Source organism: Myotis daubentonii, chromosome 4 (assembly GCF_963259705.1).
Source record: "Myotis daubentonii chromosome 4, mMyoDau2.1, whole genome shotgun sequence".
In the NCBI taxonomy this organism is placed as follows: domain Eukaryota; kingdom Metazoa; phylum Chordata; class Mammalia; order Chiroptera; family Vespertilionidae; genus Myotis; species Myotis daubentonii.
Window position 1 is genome coordinate 3,075,120 of NC_081843.1, and position 16,287 is coordinate 3,091,406.

Consider the following 16,287-nt stretch of genomic DNA (forward strand, 5'->3'; position numbering starts at 1 on the left):
ACAGTTTGTGGGTGGATGTCAGAATCTATGGTGGTTTGTGAGGAAAATGCATAACAAGTATGAGAACTGTGCAGTCAATTTGAAGTATTTCCCTCACAGGGGAAGGTCAAACCAAATATTTTAATTATGATGCTTTTATAATAGATCTCGTGCTTGGATGCCCTGGGTTTGAAGGGTTGAAAAACTATGCAGTCTACCCAAGTCTATAAAGGGCCAAAGATAATGTGACCTTATGGAGCATGAGTCAGAATCGTGGAAGCAATGAGGCAGAGTCGGGAGGATAGAATGTTAGGTGACCTGCCTTCTACTCTGGACAAAATCATTAACTCTTTGGGCCCCGCATCCTCTCCTGGGAAAGGATGTACACTTGGCGGCTCTTTTTAGTTCTACTGCTAGTAATTGCCCCATGCAGTATGTCCTGGGTTATTGTTACCCCTGTTTTAGGAGGGGAAACGGAGACCCAGAGAGATTGAGAACATTGCCCAGGGCCATGCAGTTAGGAAGTGGCAGAGCCGGCAAAGTTATAGCTCAGAATAATGGACTCAAAACCTTGGCTTACTGACCATGAAAGCTCATACATACCTTGCAGGCAACTGGGAAAAAATTAACTCGTGCACCATTTTTCTGCCTGAGGATGGCCTTTCAGAGGTCTCAGGGCTTTGCTCACGGCCATACATCTGGTCAATGGTGGAGCTGGGCCACGAACCTATGATTGTCTGACTTCTAAGTCTAAGCTCTTAGCCTTATGCTAGGTTTCTACCTACAATGAGCTCTGACTGTCTGGAAGGCACAGAGAAGATGTGGACATAAGAGCATTCAGATTTAAACCAAGCAAGCTGCCTAAGTCAGGACCGCTGGAATCTGAGTTCAGCGGCCTTAAATTCTGAAATATATCTGACTCACCAGGATGTAGGCTGGATCAGAATGAAGTATAAGCAAGATGCTCATCGAAACAATTTGAGTCAGTGTTCTGCAAGGGCTTGAACATATAGGCAAATACCAAACACCACGTGTGCACCATATTAGAATTTATTATAATAGAGACAAGTCCAAATACAATGTATTTTCTAATTAAGAAAATATGAAAATTCCTGGTTTTCTATTATAATACTCTATCCGTTACTTGAGCTGGAATAGCCTACTTTAGTGTCTTATATTCACTTCAAATAGGCCTCCCCGTTGGACAAGGAGGAACAACTGTGCAAAGTAATCTTCTCCAATTGCAGTGTTTGCAGAATGAAGTGTGTGCCCTCTCGTTTCCTGGCTTTTATGGTTTGTCTCTCATCCTCCTCATTTCCTTCCCCACAAGACATGTCAGTCCTCACATTGTTCAGCCAGAAGACACAGTGCGTGTGTCTGGAGCATGGAGCATCACTGCGTGTCCAGAAGGACACAGACACAGAGAACAAGAGGCAGCTAGCGGCACCGCAGAGACCTGGGAGGGAGGTGCCTGGTGCTGTCAGCAGCAGCTGCTTACACGGCAGCTTCACAATGCAAGGCTTTATTTACAAACTGGCCTGAGGAAAAGACAAAATTTTAAAAAAACCTTTTCGTTATTGCCCACAATTATTACTATAAATAATAATAACTTGAAAATAACAATAAATTAGAAGTCCATAGATTATTTGAAATGCATTTAGGAGACATGTATCAACCTAACCCAACAGGTGTTCATATGCATTTTAGTCAAAAGACAGTACTGCAGAGTGCCTACAAGAATCAGACCGTCTGTAGAGGGTGAAGAAGTAGCAATGGGCAGTAATGAAATAGCATCGGGATGTGAAGTACAGCATTTTGTACTTTAATGTTGCAGCGTCATTAATACTGTGGTAACTATATATGGTGCCGGGGGAAATTATGTGATTGAAAAGTATGTGATTGTCTAACTCTGAAACTGATACAAAATAATACTGAAAGCAAACTGTAATTGAAAAATATAAATAAACAATGCAAAAGGAAAAATTTAAAAACTAGACCTCTTTTAAATATCATTTTATCAAAATACAAAATACAGTCAGAAGGAAGGGGTCACAGGGCTACTTGGTGCAGCCTCTACTGTTAACAGAAGTGACAAGTGAGTGAACAAGGAAAACACCTCACACGCACGCCCAGCTTTTACTTTTAAACATCAGCAATGACCTCTCACGTGTAACTCAAACCATGGAGCGGAGAGCACTGAGCGCACACGTACCTCTCCCATCTTGCATGCATTCTAAAAAAGGAACTGCCTAACCTTCATGGACATTGCATTGCGGCCCGTTCACATATGCTCAAGCTGGCATGTTCAGAATGACGGGCTACTATAAATGTAAGTGTAGGTCAATGTTTATTCATAGGAAGTGTGGTGGAATCTCCTCATACACATGTTAAATGAACACACATCTGACTACACATGCTTAGCAAAAAAGAAACAGAGAAATGCAACTTCAGGTGTGTGGGAGCCTACCCGCCATGCCACTCGGGCGCAGGTGCCTTGGGGAGAGTGGCAGGAACCTGCTTGCTCCCCAGTCTCATGGCTGTATGAGCCTCTGCTAAAGGGAGCCTGCCACTGAGCCTAACATTCTCACATACTGTAGAGTCAGACCTTGTGTCCCCAAACACAAGCCAGTTCTATCTTGTCCTCAGACTGAAGAACAGCAGCTGTTCGTTGCTGGAGCAAGACTTGCTGTGTCCAGTTGTTCTAAGGATAGAATATGGCCCCACTAGGGCTCCCTGCAGAGGGTGCTGCCCGGCGGGCGGCTTCGGCTCTGCTGGTTTTTGTTTTCTGCACTGACTTTCATATCAAAACTTTGGGTAAGATGATATTCTACTGCGACTAGTAAAAAGGAGCAGGAATTAGGATCATCAGGACTAGCATGACCTAAAATTACACCAAGTCAGTACTGAGGGCACCGGCTGACGTTCAGGGCTTCTGTGGCTCTGGGCGCTCACTACTGCGCTCACGCATCCAATTCCCTGGAAAAGGGGGACATGTCTTCTAATATAGAAACAAATGCCGAGGAACCAAGGGTTCAGGCAGACCGTCTGCTGTTTGTTTGGTCACGAAGACTATTACGCAGTTCCAAAGCTGTTCAGGTGATTTCCTCCAGAACAGGGAATCTGAGAGAGAACGAAAGGTGGAATAAGAGGAGCTCCAGTGTGGTTTTTCCTTTCAAACACATCACTAGATACACAGAAGCTAATATAGTCAACTGTGTGTATGCGCTCGTGTGTGTGTGTGTGTGTGTGTGTGCACACGCATGAGTGGTAATTTCCAGGGAAGCTGCTATTAATTACCACCTCGTACTGTTCTTGCCTTGGATAGGCAAGGGGAGAATAAATACATAAATTTATATTTTATCATTTTGCAAAGGATCTGGGTTAAATAGCTTCACCACCATCCTGCGCCATGTGCATCCAAGGGCAGACAAGTGGACAACACGGACACCATGTCAACTGTGCCTGCATGTGTGTGCCTGCAGGTGTGTGCCTGTACACGTGTGACTGCATGTGTGTGCCTGTACATGTGTGACTGCAAAGTGTGTGTCTGCATGTGTGGCTGGATGGCAAAGCCAGCTGGCCTGTGGGCAAAGCAGAGAATCCTGTCTTCACACTTGGAGAGCTACAGCTCTTGGCCCTCAAAAATCAAATCCAGCTCAGAAGTCACTTCAACTAAAAGGAGGTGGTGGGGGCTTCAGCAAGCAAGGAGGCGATGGCGGCTGTGTGCGAAAGGCTTCTCCAGGAAGCGCAGCAGGGCTGCAGCAGGAAGCTGTTCGACTAACAGGACTGCACACAGCTCACACGGGTGAACTGAAACAATGGCAAAGTGGGCTTTTTTCTTCTGGGCTCAAGAAACCATCCTCTCCGCCATGCAGCAGTAGGGTTTCTGCGTTGAAGGAGTTGGATATAGTGTCCACATCACGGTGAACAGAAAGACTGTGCCTCGGACCTCAAAGGCTGAGGGTAGAGTGATGTTGGTTTGGAGTCTTTCCAAAGAAGCTCTGGCCAGGGTCACACATGTCTCTACCCCATCCTTACTGGCCACAGGGTGCTGACACGATACCACCCTGTTCTCACAGATTCGTTTTGCAGAGACGAGTGCTGGGGCCACTCCAAAACCACAACTTCTCTGGGACACAGGGCACCCCAGAAAAATCCCAAATTGGTCAGCACTGCTAGCTGCTGGGAAGAGCACTGGGAAGTGACGGGTGACCCCAGCTCTTTGAAGAAGAGTGGCTCAGCTAGGGGTACTGTGCCTCATGCGCCACATACAGTTCCAGTGAGTGTGACTGTCGACAGGGCCAAGTCACAGACTATTTCACACGTGTCTCTACCCCGTCCTTACTGGCCACAGGGTGATGACACGACCTTCAACTGGCAGGGACTTAAGCTGTCACGGTGCCTTTGTGACAATAATGGTGCAAGTGCAAACTTTGTTCTCCTCTGTCTGTTCTCACCCGAAGTCTGATCTGCTCAGCCCCTGGAGGCAGGCAGCCTCTGTCGCCGCCCTCCTACCCCGGCCTGAATCAGCTCGCGGTCACGGGGAGGCGCTGGCAGGCTTACCATCCCTGTCGTACTGGTACACCAGCATCTTGATGCAGTGCGAGTTGGCGGGGGAGACCCAGGGGCTGCTGGTGATGGAGAAGTTGTGGCTGGCGGGGAACTGCGCGGGCTGCTTGCGGCAGGTGAACAGCGCCCTGAGCGTGGTGGCCGCCAGCGCGCGGAAGCGCCTGCTGATGAAGCAGTACAGGAAGAAGTTGGCGGCCGTGTTCAGCAGCGCCAGCATGTTGGCCAGGTCCGCCACCACGTGCGCCAGCCGGCGGTTCCTCATAGGCGCGCCGTACAGGTGGTAGAGGATGACGGCGATGCGCGGCGCCCAGAGCGCAGCGAAGGCCGAGGTGATGGCGAGCAGGATGGCCGTGGTGCGGCCCGCGGGGCAGCCGCGCAGGCGGAGGGCGCTCCTCCGCCGCAGCCGGCGCACGATGGCCGAGTTCAGGGCGAAGAAGATGGAGCAGGGCACCAGGTAGACGGTGACGCAGTGCGCCCAGACGAGCGCGTGGTGCGCGGCGGAGCTGGCGTGGCCCTCCGCCCAGAGGTCGGGCCACCAGTAGTAGGGGACGCTGGTGAGCAGGCAGGCGGCGTACACGCCCGCGATGACCCTGCGGGCGCGCGCGGGGTAGGACACGGCGTGGTAGCGCAGCGGGTGGCAGACGGCGATGTAGCGGTCCACCGTGAGCGGCACGGTGATCCAGGTGGAGGTGTGGATGGCGGAGAACTCCAGCACGCCCACCACCTGGTTGGGCACCGCGGGCATCTGGGTGCGCAGGATGAAGTCCTCCAGCAGGAAGTCCACGAACACGATGAAGAAGAGGACCAGGATGTCGGCGGCGGCCAGCGCCAGGAGGTAGTTGTAGGAGGACTTCTGCCTCCGCGCCACCAGCCGGGACAGGATGATCACCGTCAGAATGTTCGCTGCGGGGAGAGAGGACCTGCTTTATCTCGGAAGCCAGAGGTCTCCCTGGCCGCAGGGGGCCCGGGCACAGGCGGCCGGCCCTCCTGTGAGAGTGGGGGAGACAGAGCCAAGGCTTTGGAGAGATCACGTTTGCCCGGCAAATCACACCTCCCGTGAATGTGCGGGTGCTATTTTGACACAGTTTGATGCTCATGTTGAACTTACTTTTCCTCTCATAGAGCCGGTGGGGCTGCCCCATGCGCCCTTCAGGAGTGCCCCGGGCCCAGGGAGCTGAGGGAACTGCCCAGCTTCCCTAAGCACCAATCTCACACCCTCTCCTCCCTTTGTGCGACCTCAAGGCAGCATGGGGCTGGGTGTTCAGGGAGGAGGTTGACTATACAACCCCGTGAGAACCTTTTAGAAATGGGACTCAGGGCCTCTGCGTTTTGAGTAGGTTTAGAATGGAAGGAACGGACAAGATCGTGGCCTTTCAATTAATTTAAAAATAATACTGCCAACAAATAAATAAATGAGTTTGTTTTCTGAGCAGGTGACCTACGCACATGGCACATAATTTAAAATAACAGCAGAGGAAAGTAAAGCTTCGACCACCCGTGCGCCCTCGGTGGGGCGAGCACCATCGGCGCAGACCTGTGCCGGCGTGTCCGTGCCTGCGGTGCAGAGTGTGTGCTGGGACAGTAGCACCTGTTATTTCTCTTGGCGTCACATTTGCTTGAAGCTGCACCCACATGATTCCTGATCAGTTTTGAAAACAAATGTCTCTCTGCATAGGGCACCTCTGGAAAGGCACTGGGACTCACACTCCTGCCACTTGGCACCGCGCCCTGTCCCTCCCTCAGACGCCTCTGCCACCCGCTCGCAGGGCCCTGAATTCTGAGCGTTACTCATCCTTCTGTGAGAACTGGCCTCAAAGAACCTATGTCCTCTGTCTGATGTCCAGTGGCAAAGCTGCAATGGGGGCTGGAATCTCGTTTCCTTTCTCTCCCTCCTTTTAAAATATGAAATATACATACCCCAGTGCATTCACGTTAAACAAACTGTAACATTTTGTCATATTTTCTTCTGTTCTTTTTTTTTTTTTTTTAAAGAAATGACTCTATCCACACAGCTGAAGTCCTCTCAAATTCCCACAGGCCCATTCTCTCCCTCCTTCTCTTTCTCCCTGAAGGCCCATTCTGTATTTTTAAATATATTTTTAATTGTATTTTTTTAATCCTCATCCGAGGATATTTTTTCCATTAATTTTTAGAGAGAGTGGAAGAGAGATGGAGAGACAGAAAGAAACACTGATGTGAGAGAGACACATTGATTGGTTGCCTCCTGTATGCCCCTGACCAGGGCTGGGAGCCTACAACCAAGGTACATGCCCTTGGTCAGAATTGAACCTGGGACCCTTCAGTCGCAGGCCGACGCTCTATCCACTGAGCCACACCGGCTGGGGCCCTGCAGTCCCACTCTTTCCCTCCCTCCTCTTTCCCATCCTTTCCTACCTCCTCTTGCTCCCTCAGGGGCAGCCAGAGTCTCAGGGCCATGCTGTCTGCTCTTACTTTCTTTTACTGAGTCCACCACCCAGCTACTTTTTTCACTCAACGTTAGTTCTTGAGGCCTGTGTGTTTTGGGTACTTATAGATCTCTTTCACTCCTTTTAACAGCTATGTGGCATTCCTGTGTGTAAATGTGCTACAATTTGTTTATTCATAATACAAACATATATAGACATATCTCTGCAAATAGACACACATCTATATATGTCTAGATCTATTTATATATACACATATAGACATGCACACAGGTACACAAACATGTCAATATGTGTTTATATATGCACAGACATTACACGTACATGTATGTGGGAACAGCATCCCAAGCAGTGGGAACGGTAAGTGCAAAGCCCCTGAGGTGGGAATCATGGAAGAGAAAGGAGGCCTCTTGTCATGCTTACATCCCCATTTTACAGAGGAGGGAAGTAAGGCTTGGATTTTCAGGGATTTGCCCAAAGCCACATAGTGAGTGGGTGGGGGAGGGAGCAGGCGACTCTAGCTTGCCTGACTCTAAGGCATGCCAAACTCTGCTCGGCTGATTTGGGTCATAAGAAAGGTTATCAGCTGGAGGAAAGGGATCCTGTCCCCCTGACTTAGAAAAGCACCTCATTCCTCAGAACCTATTTTTTCTATCCATTGAGCCATGCCCACGTTCTCTCACACCCCACCTTGCCTGCAGCCCTAAGGAGGCAGGAATGAATAGATGCTAGGGTCTCCCCAGAAAAGAATGTTATATGTATCCTCACTTTTCACCACTGTCTCTCACCCCCAGTTGAACCCTGCTTGACGGGTGCTGCTAAACTTCTCCATCAAACGCTTTCAAATGTCTCTGTCCCGTCTATGCCGCCATCACGCAGCCGTCACCCAAACGCTCGGTATCCATAGCTGACATTTCCTTAGGTCTCTGCTCACTGCCTCTTCTGGGAAACTAAGCCACAGGCCCTGCGTTTCCGGTGCTTCTGTGCAGGTAGCTGCCCGGGGCCCTCCAAGGCCACCCCGGAGGTCCTTGCAGGAGACAGACCTGTGCACCTGGGGCCCGCGGGGCGAGGAGGCCCGCTGGTGCATCGATTTTCTAAAAAGGAAACGAGAAGGTGGAGGTTTAACTGGAAGGAGCGGCGTTTGCTGTAATTCCCGCATCAAAAACAGTCTCCTCCCCGAGGCACGCGTTCCCCCAAACACAGGGGTGGTGTGGGCGGAGCGCTGTGCGGGAGCAGAAGCCCAGGCCCTGACTGCGGTCCTGCCTCAGTTTCCCTCGCCAGCTAATCCAAGACTCGAAGCCCCTGGGAGAGCTGGCCCCGCCAGCACCGGGCCCCGGGTCCTCAGCCTCAGGGAGGCGGCCCTCTGTCCGGGCGTCATGGGAAGGTGTGAGCTGCGCCCGCAGAGCCTCTCGGTCACATTCCGGGACGGCTGCCCGCCTCTGCAGCGGGCTGTGCTGAAGCGCCAGGGCTAGGGGAGTGGCCACCGGACCCACCGGACCCGCCGGAGGGGCCCAGGGCTCCAGAGCATTTCCGGGGGGGGGGGGGGGAGGCGCGAATTCCGAGTGTATATCTCTTAGTGCTACTCGGGTTCTTTTTCTTTTCCGTCTTTGAAAACGATGCCTTCAATCACAAAAGGAAAATACACCATGAAAGCAGGCTCGTCCGTGCACAGCGCTCGCAGCCAGCTTTACCCGGCATCCGCCTTGAGCGGCGCTCCCAGGCTGCGAGATCTGAGCGTCGGCGCCCGTGGCGGCCAGTGACCGAGGCCACCCAGCAAGAGGCGCGCCAGCCCGTCAGCCGGCCTGGTCCCCTGGGTGATACAGGAGCTGCCACTTCCACTGCAAAGGCGCAGGCCCGCCCGGCCCGCTGGTCAGCGCCCCTGGGCCCCGCTCGTCGCCCACCCACATGGACAGGCCATGCCCAGGGACTCGGGGTGAGAGCCGGGTGGCTTGGTGACTCAGCAGACAGGGCACCGGCCTGGGCAGGGGACCCTAGTGGCTGCCTCCCTGTGGCCCCCGCGGGCATCAGCTGTGGCTGGGAGCCCCTGGGAGCGGTGCGCTGTGCGGCCCTAGCTCAGCATTGTTACCCATGGGGTGATGTCCTCGGGTGCTGATGTGCCCACATTCTAAAGACTAGCCCGCACAGCCAGCGCCGAACGCTCCTGCTGAAGTCTGGTAGCAGTCATCAGATAGAAACTGCAGTTTAACTCTAACCCTGCTGTTTGGCTTCTGTACTTATTTGCTTTGTTTAACAACAGAAAAGTTACTTTGATTTTCGAACTTATATGCCGGGAGCCGGTCCATCCTTGCTGTTTCAAGGGACCTGGCATATATGGAATACTGTTCTTAATATGTTTGCTCACCTTCTTGGCGCTGTGTTTTAACCAAGGTCACCTCTCCGAGAAAGGTTGAATCCCCAGGTAGGGATTTTCCCCTGAAGTTAGGGAGGGGATGAAACTCCTTAACTAAGTGCCAGGCGGGTAGTTAATCACTTTAACTACGAACAATCATGCTTAAGCTACATAATCTTTACTCCCTGGAATGGAGATAAGAAACGCCCTAACCTTTGTAATAGAAATTGACAGGATTAGAATCAACTGGTATAAATACAGATGCAACAAGACAACAACGGACAGAACTCAGAACACAGAACTTAGGAGGAGACAGAACTTAGAACACAGAGCCAAGAAGACAGAACCTACACAGAACCTACAGACAGAAGAACTTCGCTGGAGAGAACATGGCAAGGGATCCTGGACTGAACCTGACTGCAGAGGTTGGCAAGAGAGCCTGACTAGAACCTGGTGACTGAACCTGGCTGGAGAACCTAGCAAGAGAACATGGAAGCAGAACCTCTCTGGAGATCGAGACCAGAACTTGGCTGGAGATCCTGGCTAGGCTGCTGATCAACTGAACGCTGTCTCCGTGTCATTCCTTCTTCGCCGACTCCGTCCACACCTTTGGGACCCCTGGACCTGCTGGGGTTGGACCCCAGCACTTATATGTGCTGTCCCCGATTAAATCCTTCGCTGTTGGTGGTGTGAATATCCCATTGGTTGTGATCTCACTGGTCATCGAAGCACATTCTTCTGTTCCTGGGCACCAGGACAGCACAATCACCCTCAGTGGCCTCAGTGGCCACAGATAATGCGTTCCGGTTGACTCAGTGATCCGGAGCCCACAACTATAATTAATCTTTATAGTTAACTAACTTGCTCAATTTCACTTCTGTAACTGCTTTGTGCAAAGCAGGCTCCTCATTCCAAACCCAAAGATGTAATCGATACCTTTGTAATATTTGCCTATAGAAGCATGATGTTGCCACCATTTCGGGACTGGGAGATTTGGAGCCATAACTCCCTCTCAGTGGCCAGCTTATTAAATGACTCGATCTGGTCTTGCGTCCTGAGTATTTACTTGTGGGGTACAATACAATACTGTGTGCACCCGATTGTTTTCTGTTATAAATAAACCAGGGACTTTTTTCTATGTTAGTAATATTCACGGAATAGTCACCCAGGGCCAGACATTGCTGATTTTATTTTTTGTCCACTGCAGACCTTCATTAAGCATCTTTATCTATTTCTGTTGAATAAACTCCCCAAAGTAAAAATACTTGTTCAAAGGGCGACAGTATTTCCCCCTCCTCCCCTTCCTTCCCAAGGCAGCTGGGAGGGTTTGTAAGCAAAGAGCTCAGGCCCGAGCACCAGAGATTTAAGTCAGACACCAAGACCTCCTCCCGCATCGGCAGGCACCTGGACCGAGCAGCCCTGACGGCTGGTCCCTGGTCCACACAGGTCTTCGGAAGGACAGGGACCTGCTGATCTCAGCGAGTAAACTCTGGGACTACATTCTGCAAACCCTCCATCTCTGCCCTCTGAGTAGGTAGGTCCTTGTGAATTTCACAAAGAGAGCCACCCGCCCGTTTCACCCTGCCCCCTGACCTAAGTGCATCCTTCCTCCTCCAGCTGCCTGTCTTCTGCTCCTTTGCACCCGAAGAATCAGCCCCCAGGACTTGCAGACACATACAGACAGACCCTCCACACCAGGGGCAGTCCCAGTGGTTCTTTCAGTTGCCCCTTGTGCAGATCAGGTGGGAACAGGAGACTGAATTGCATGGGGGGACGCTGCCTCTTGGAAGTCATCACCTCCTTCACAGCTTCCTGTTCCACTCCTGGAGGAAAGGAAAATGAAAGGCAGTGCTGGCAGGACTTGGCGCTTGGCCTTCGGCCTTCGCCGCTGAGAGAGCGGGATCCTCAGGAGGCTCTGTCTGCGGCTCCCCTCGCAGAGCAGGAAGGGTTTCCAGGGGCAGCGGTCCCACCTGCCACCTGCCACCTGCCACCTGCCACCTCCCACCTCCCACCTCCCACCTCCCACCTCCCCCCTCCCACCTCCCACTGTAGGGTTATAGCTCCAGCCACTGCCACAGGCCAGTGCCCTCCCTGTTTCTATCACCCACTTGCCCAAGGCAGAGACTTGGGGCATGAGGTGTTTTTCCTGCAGCTGGTTACCAGGGGCACAGAACTGGCTGTGGTGGGTGAGTGGGGGCAGGCAGGGGAGCTACCTCAGGTGAGACTGGGATCTGACATGGACCCCATGTGCCCAGGGACCAGCCCTCATCCCAGGGCTTTCGTTCCCTGCTCTGCAAAAACAGTCCAGTCGATAGTGAAGCAATAATAATAATGACAGGATCACACCTCACGTCCGGTGAAGGCGAAAGTCTAACGGGCAGATGGGCCACAGGGCTCTGCAGGAGCGAACAGCATGTGCAAAGGCAGAGTGTGAAAGAGAGGGCCTCATGGTCCTTCAGACCCGCTGGAGGCTGCCCCGGGCGTACCCCGAATTCAGCCTGGGCTCACATCTTCATGAACTACTATCTAATACTAGAGACCTGGTGCATGAATTCGTGCATGGGTGGGGTCTGACCAGCCTGCCCCCATCAGAGCTGATCGAGGGTAGGGCCAATGTCCCAAATAAGCTTCTATTTCTTATATATTTAAGGCCCGTCACCTATGTCGAGGTGCGGGGGGTTCCCATATAGGTGCTGCTCCTAAGTGGGACATGCACAGGTGGTCTGGACCATCCGCTTGAGGCTTGCGCCAATACCTTCTAGTCAGACACTTTCACAGAGACAGCACCAAGATCTGAGCCAAGCTGGAGAATTACACACAGACAAACAGGTTAGATGCAAGCACACAGGGGGTTTATTTACCAGTCCCTGATGGGCCTCAGACACTGGGAAGGATCCACCCGGCGATGCTCGCTGACACACACAAAGGGATAGACGGCGCTGTTGACTGCTGTCTCCCTCGTCGATTGACAGTTAATTGGGCAGAGTTTCGTGCTGGGAACTGAGACGTGAGCACACACAGGTCCTCACGCTCTGGTGACAGGAGAGCTATGCGCTGCTGAGTTGATCAGACTGTCTGATTATATACCCCTCTGTAGACGTGGTCCTCGCTGGTGTGTGTGTTATCAGCGGCTGCCATATGTGGATCCACCCGGGGTCTGCTAATCTATGCTGTGTACAGGCTTTGGGCGTTCCCATCAGATAGGTTGTTTACTGAGTGCATAAGTGTTACAAGGGTGCATTCTTGGGTCTCACACAGTATTCCTATATCTAACATTATGTACTATAATAATTACTGTAACAGTCCACACAGGGATACATGCTTTAAGCCTTACATTCTAAGGTCCTAACATTAAGTACCATAATGATTACTATAACAGCCAACCATGGGGAGGGGCCTCAGGCAGTTGGCCAGTCGGCCCCACCCCCTGGTCAAACTTCTGGTTGAACTCCCAGTCAAGGGGGCAATTTGCATATTAGCCTTTAATTATATAGGATTAACTATCCAGGTTAACGCCTCACTAATAGCATGTGTATCATTTCCACTCCCTGGGTGTTCATGAGAAAGGCTGAGGTTCAGGAGGGGTGAGAAGAAGACTGAGGTTGGACACAAAGGAATCAATTACCCACTTATCACACCTGTTACACAAGAGCTGAGCACACTTAACAGCAACTGGTACATTTATTAACCACAGTTCCCTTGACTGAGCACTTACCATTGCAGGTCACTTGGGAGAGGCATTACTTGCATTAAATCTAATCCTCACATGACATTAGTAGGTAATACTATCAATATCTCATTATAACAACTGGACAGATGCATCCAAAAAACTGAAATGAGACCACCAACTTACACCACACACAGGAATAAACTCAAAATGAATAAAAGACTTAAATGTAAGTCACAAAACCATCAAAATCCACGAAGAAACCATAGGCAGTAAAATCTCAGACATCTCTCGTAGCAGTATTTTTACCAGTACACCTCCTAGGGCAAGAGAAAAAAGGAAAAATAAATAAATTGGACTACATCAAACCAAAAAGCTTCTGCACAGCAAAAGAAACCATCAACAAAAGGAAAAGGGAGCCCACTGTATGGGAGAACATATTCCCAATGATACATCTGATAAAGGGTTAATATCCCAAATATATAAAGAACTCATACAACTCAACACCTGGGAGACAAACAATCCAATTAAAAGATGAGGAAAAAAAAAACCTCCACAGTGGACATACAGATGACCAGTAGACATATGAAAAAATGCTCAACTTCACTAATCATGCGAGAAACGACAATGAGGTTTCACCTCACACCTGTCAGAATGGCTACCATCTACACATCAACAAATGACAAGTGCTGGCGAGGATGTGGAGTAAAGGGAACCCTCATGCACTGCTGGTGGGAATGCAGACTGGTGCAGCCACTGTGGAACACAGTATGGAGTTTCCTCAGAAAATTAAAAATGTTATTGCTGTTTGACCCAGCGATTCCACTTCTGGAAATATATTCTAGGAAACCTGAAGCACCAATCAGAAAGAATGTATGCACCCCTATGAGCAGCACAATTTACAATAGCTAATATCTGGAAAAAGCCAACTGCCCATCAGTACATGAGTGGATAAAAAAGCTGGGATGCATTTACACCATGAAACACTATGCAGCAATAAAAAAGAAGGATCTCTTACCCTTTGAGAGAGCATGAAGGGACCTGGAGAGTATTATGCTAAGTGAAATAAGCTAGTCAGAGAAAGACAAGTATCATATAATCTCACTTATGTGTGGAATCTAATCAACAAAATAAACTAAAGAACAAAAATAGGTCCAGAGACCTGGACATATGGAACAGACTGACAGATCTCAGGGGAGTGGGGCTGGGAGAACAGGAAGAGATTAACCTGTGAAGGCAGGGGGTGGGTCCGGGGCTGGGTTGAGGGGGGAAACAGGAAAAATGGGGAACATCTGTAATACTATCAACAATAAAAAATAAAATAAAGTGGACCAAGAGTCTTTCCTAGGGTATTTTTATAATTAGCCATGTAGTTTGCTTTCCCCCAGAAAAGACAAAGCAGTTAATTGTATTTTTATTGCTATCAAAATAAATTTGTTTATTTTCCTGTTTAAACAAATATATCCCCATTGTAGAGACCTGAACACCGAAGCTCAGTGGATAAGAGCCTGGCCAATCAGACATTAAGCATCAGCCATACCCAATGTATTAACCGCTAGAGCCCATTCGATGCCCCTGCTCACCCAGATGCTTCCAGATTAGCTGGAGGAAATGGACCATTAGCCATAGGTGCACCTGTTCATCCCTCTTTTTCCTTTGAAAAAACAAACAGTGCCTATCAGCTGGCAGGCTGTGCCATGGGGTCTGGGGAGGGATTCCTGGGAGGCCTTGCAGGGCCTGTGAGAATGCCCACCACTCCCGCCTGGGGTTAGGGGATAGAGAGACAGTGAGTTCATCTCTGTGCCTGAGGATCAATCACTTTCTTGAAACCCACAGCACGTGACCGAGACCCTGTCCTCTGCTCTTCCCGGCATCGCATGGCACCCCCTGGCTAACTCTCACTGTACTCATCCGAGGGGCTGTGTCCAGCCACACCACCCACCCCTCACTCCCAGCTGGTGGCTGCCGTGTGCACCAGGGGCTCATTTGGCTTTTTTTTTCTTTTGCAGACCAAAGTGACGGGCACTGGGTGCCAGGGGACCCACTGGGGTGTCAGTGGCTACGCTACAGGGGCTCGGCTGGGAGTGTTGCTGTTTGATTAAACATCTTCGGCTCAGCACCACCCACCTGCCCAGCGGCTACAGGGGCAGATAGTTTAGCTGTGGGCAAACAGCTATCAGTTTGCATACAAAGCACAGCCGACACAAAACCTTCATTTTCTTTCCTTTTTAAATTTATTATTTTTTTATTTTAGTTTCATTTTTCCCTTCATTTTTATCCCCTCTATGCCCACCCCCGCAGTCACCACACTGCTGAAGCCTGCATTTTCTGTTGCTGCTCTTTTTTGGAAGAATTAAAGTAGGTCGTTGGCACTCCCTTATGGCATTCACTGAGCCGCCCGCCGTGTACCTGGCATTGTGCCGGAAACGGGCCGCAGACAGGAACACACACACATGTGGACTGGGCCCACGTGGAGCTTAGAGTCTCAGTGCAATGCCGCTCGCTCCCTGCGGGCTGGTGCCCTGAGCAGGTCACACATTCTTCTGGGCCCCTTCTTCCAGCCAGACTGCATGTGCTGTGTGCCCTTCAAGGTGCGAGGCTGCTGGGGGGGAGTGTCCCCCCTTCCAGGGAGGAAGGCAGAGAGGGAGGGGGTGGCATGATAAGCAGCAAATGTGACCTGAAGCCCAGGCCTCTTCTTGGGCCAAGAAAGAGAAAAGGGCTCCCGATGCATTTAGAAAAGCACACCGAGGCCTGGGGGAGGAGGAGACGGGCAGCCCTCCAGGACCAGGGATGGCAGGAGCGAAGGAGGCCTGGCTGGCCTGCTCTCCTTGAGGCGTCTCTTCCTAGGACCACGTCCCGGGACAGCTGGCTGCCTTGCACATGGAGACTGCAGCCGTCAGCTGCTGGCTGCAAACCCGCTGCCTCCTAGTGCTAGTCCTGCATTGGGTGCCTCCAACTCAAAAGAAGCAGCAGAAACGTGTGACATCAGGGAAAACTGGTTACTATGGGCACGAGTCAGAGCCTGCTGTTGGAGCTCCTCTGCCTCCCGGGTTTCCACTGCCCTAGGCAGCGCCAGGGCTGGCCACACCCGATGACCAGCATGCTGAGGCTCAGTGGGCACCTCCCAGTGCCATTCCAGCAGGACAAGCAGCAATGAGGACAGACTGAGGGCCAGGCTGCGAGGGCCCACTCTCCAGCTGTGTGACTGTGGACATCACCTCCGCGTGCCTCGGTTTACTCACCTCTAAAATCCATGATGACATGGCACCCGTCACAGACTTAATGGTACCCATCACAGC

At 51.0% G+C, this 16,287-nt stretch overlaps 1 protein-coding gene across 1 annotated transcript in view; it reads right to left on the bottom strand.

Annotated features, from left to right (window-relative positions):
* Nucleotides 1–4,516: 4,516 nt before the first annotated feature.
* GPR139 (G protein-coupled receptor 139) overlaps nt 4,517–16,287 on the bottom strand; it is a 56,819-nt gene continuing 45,048 nt past the window's right edge. Inside the window, exon 2 of the mRNA XM_059691992.1 lies at nt 4,517–5,451. Within this exon, the coding sequence (XP_059547975.1) occupies nt 4,517–5,451 (935 nt within the window). The remainder of the gene's footprint in view (nt 5,452–16,287) is intronic.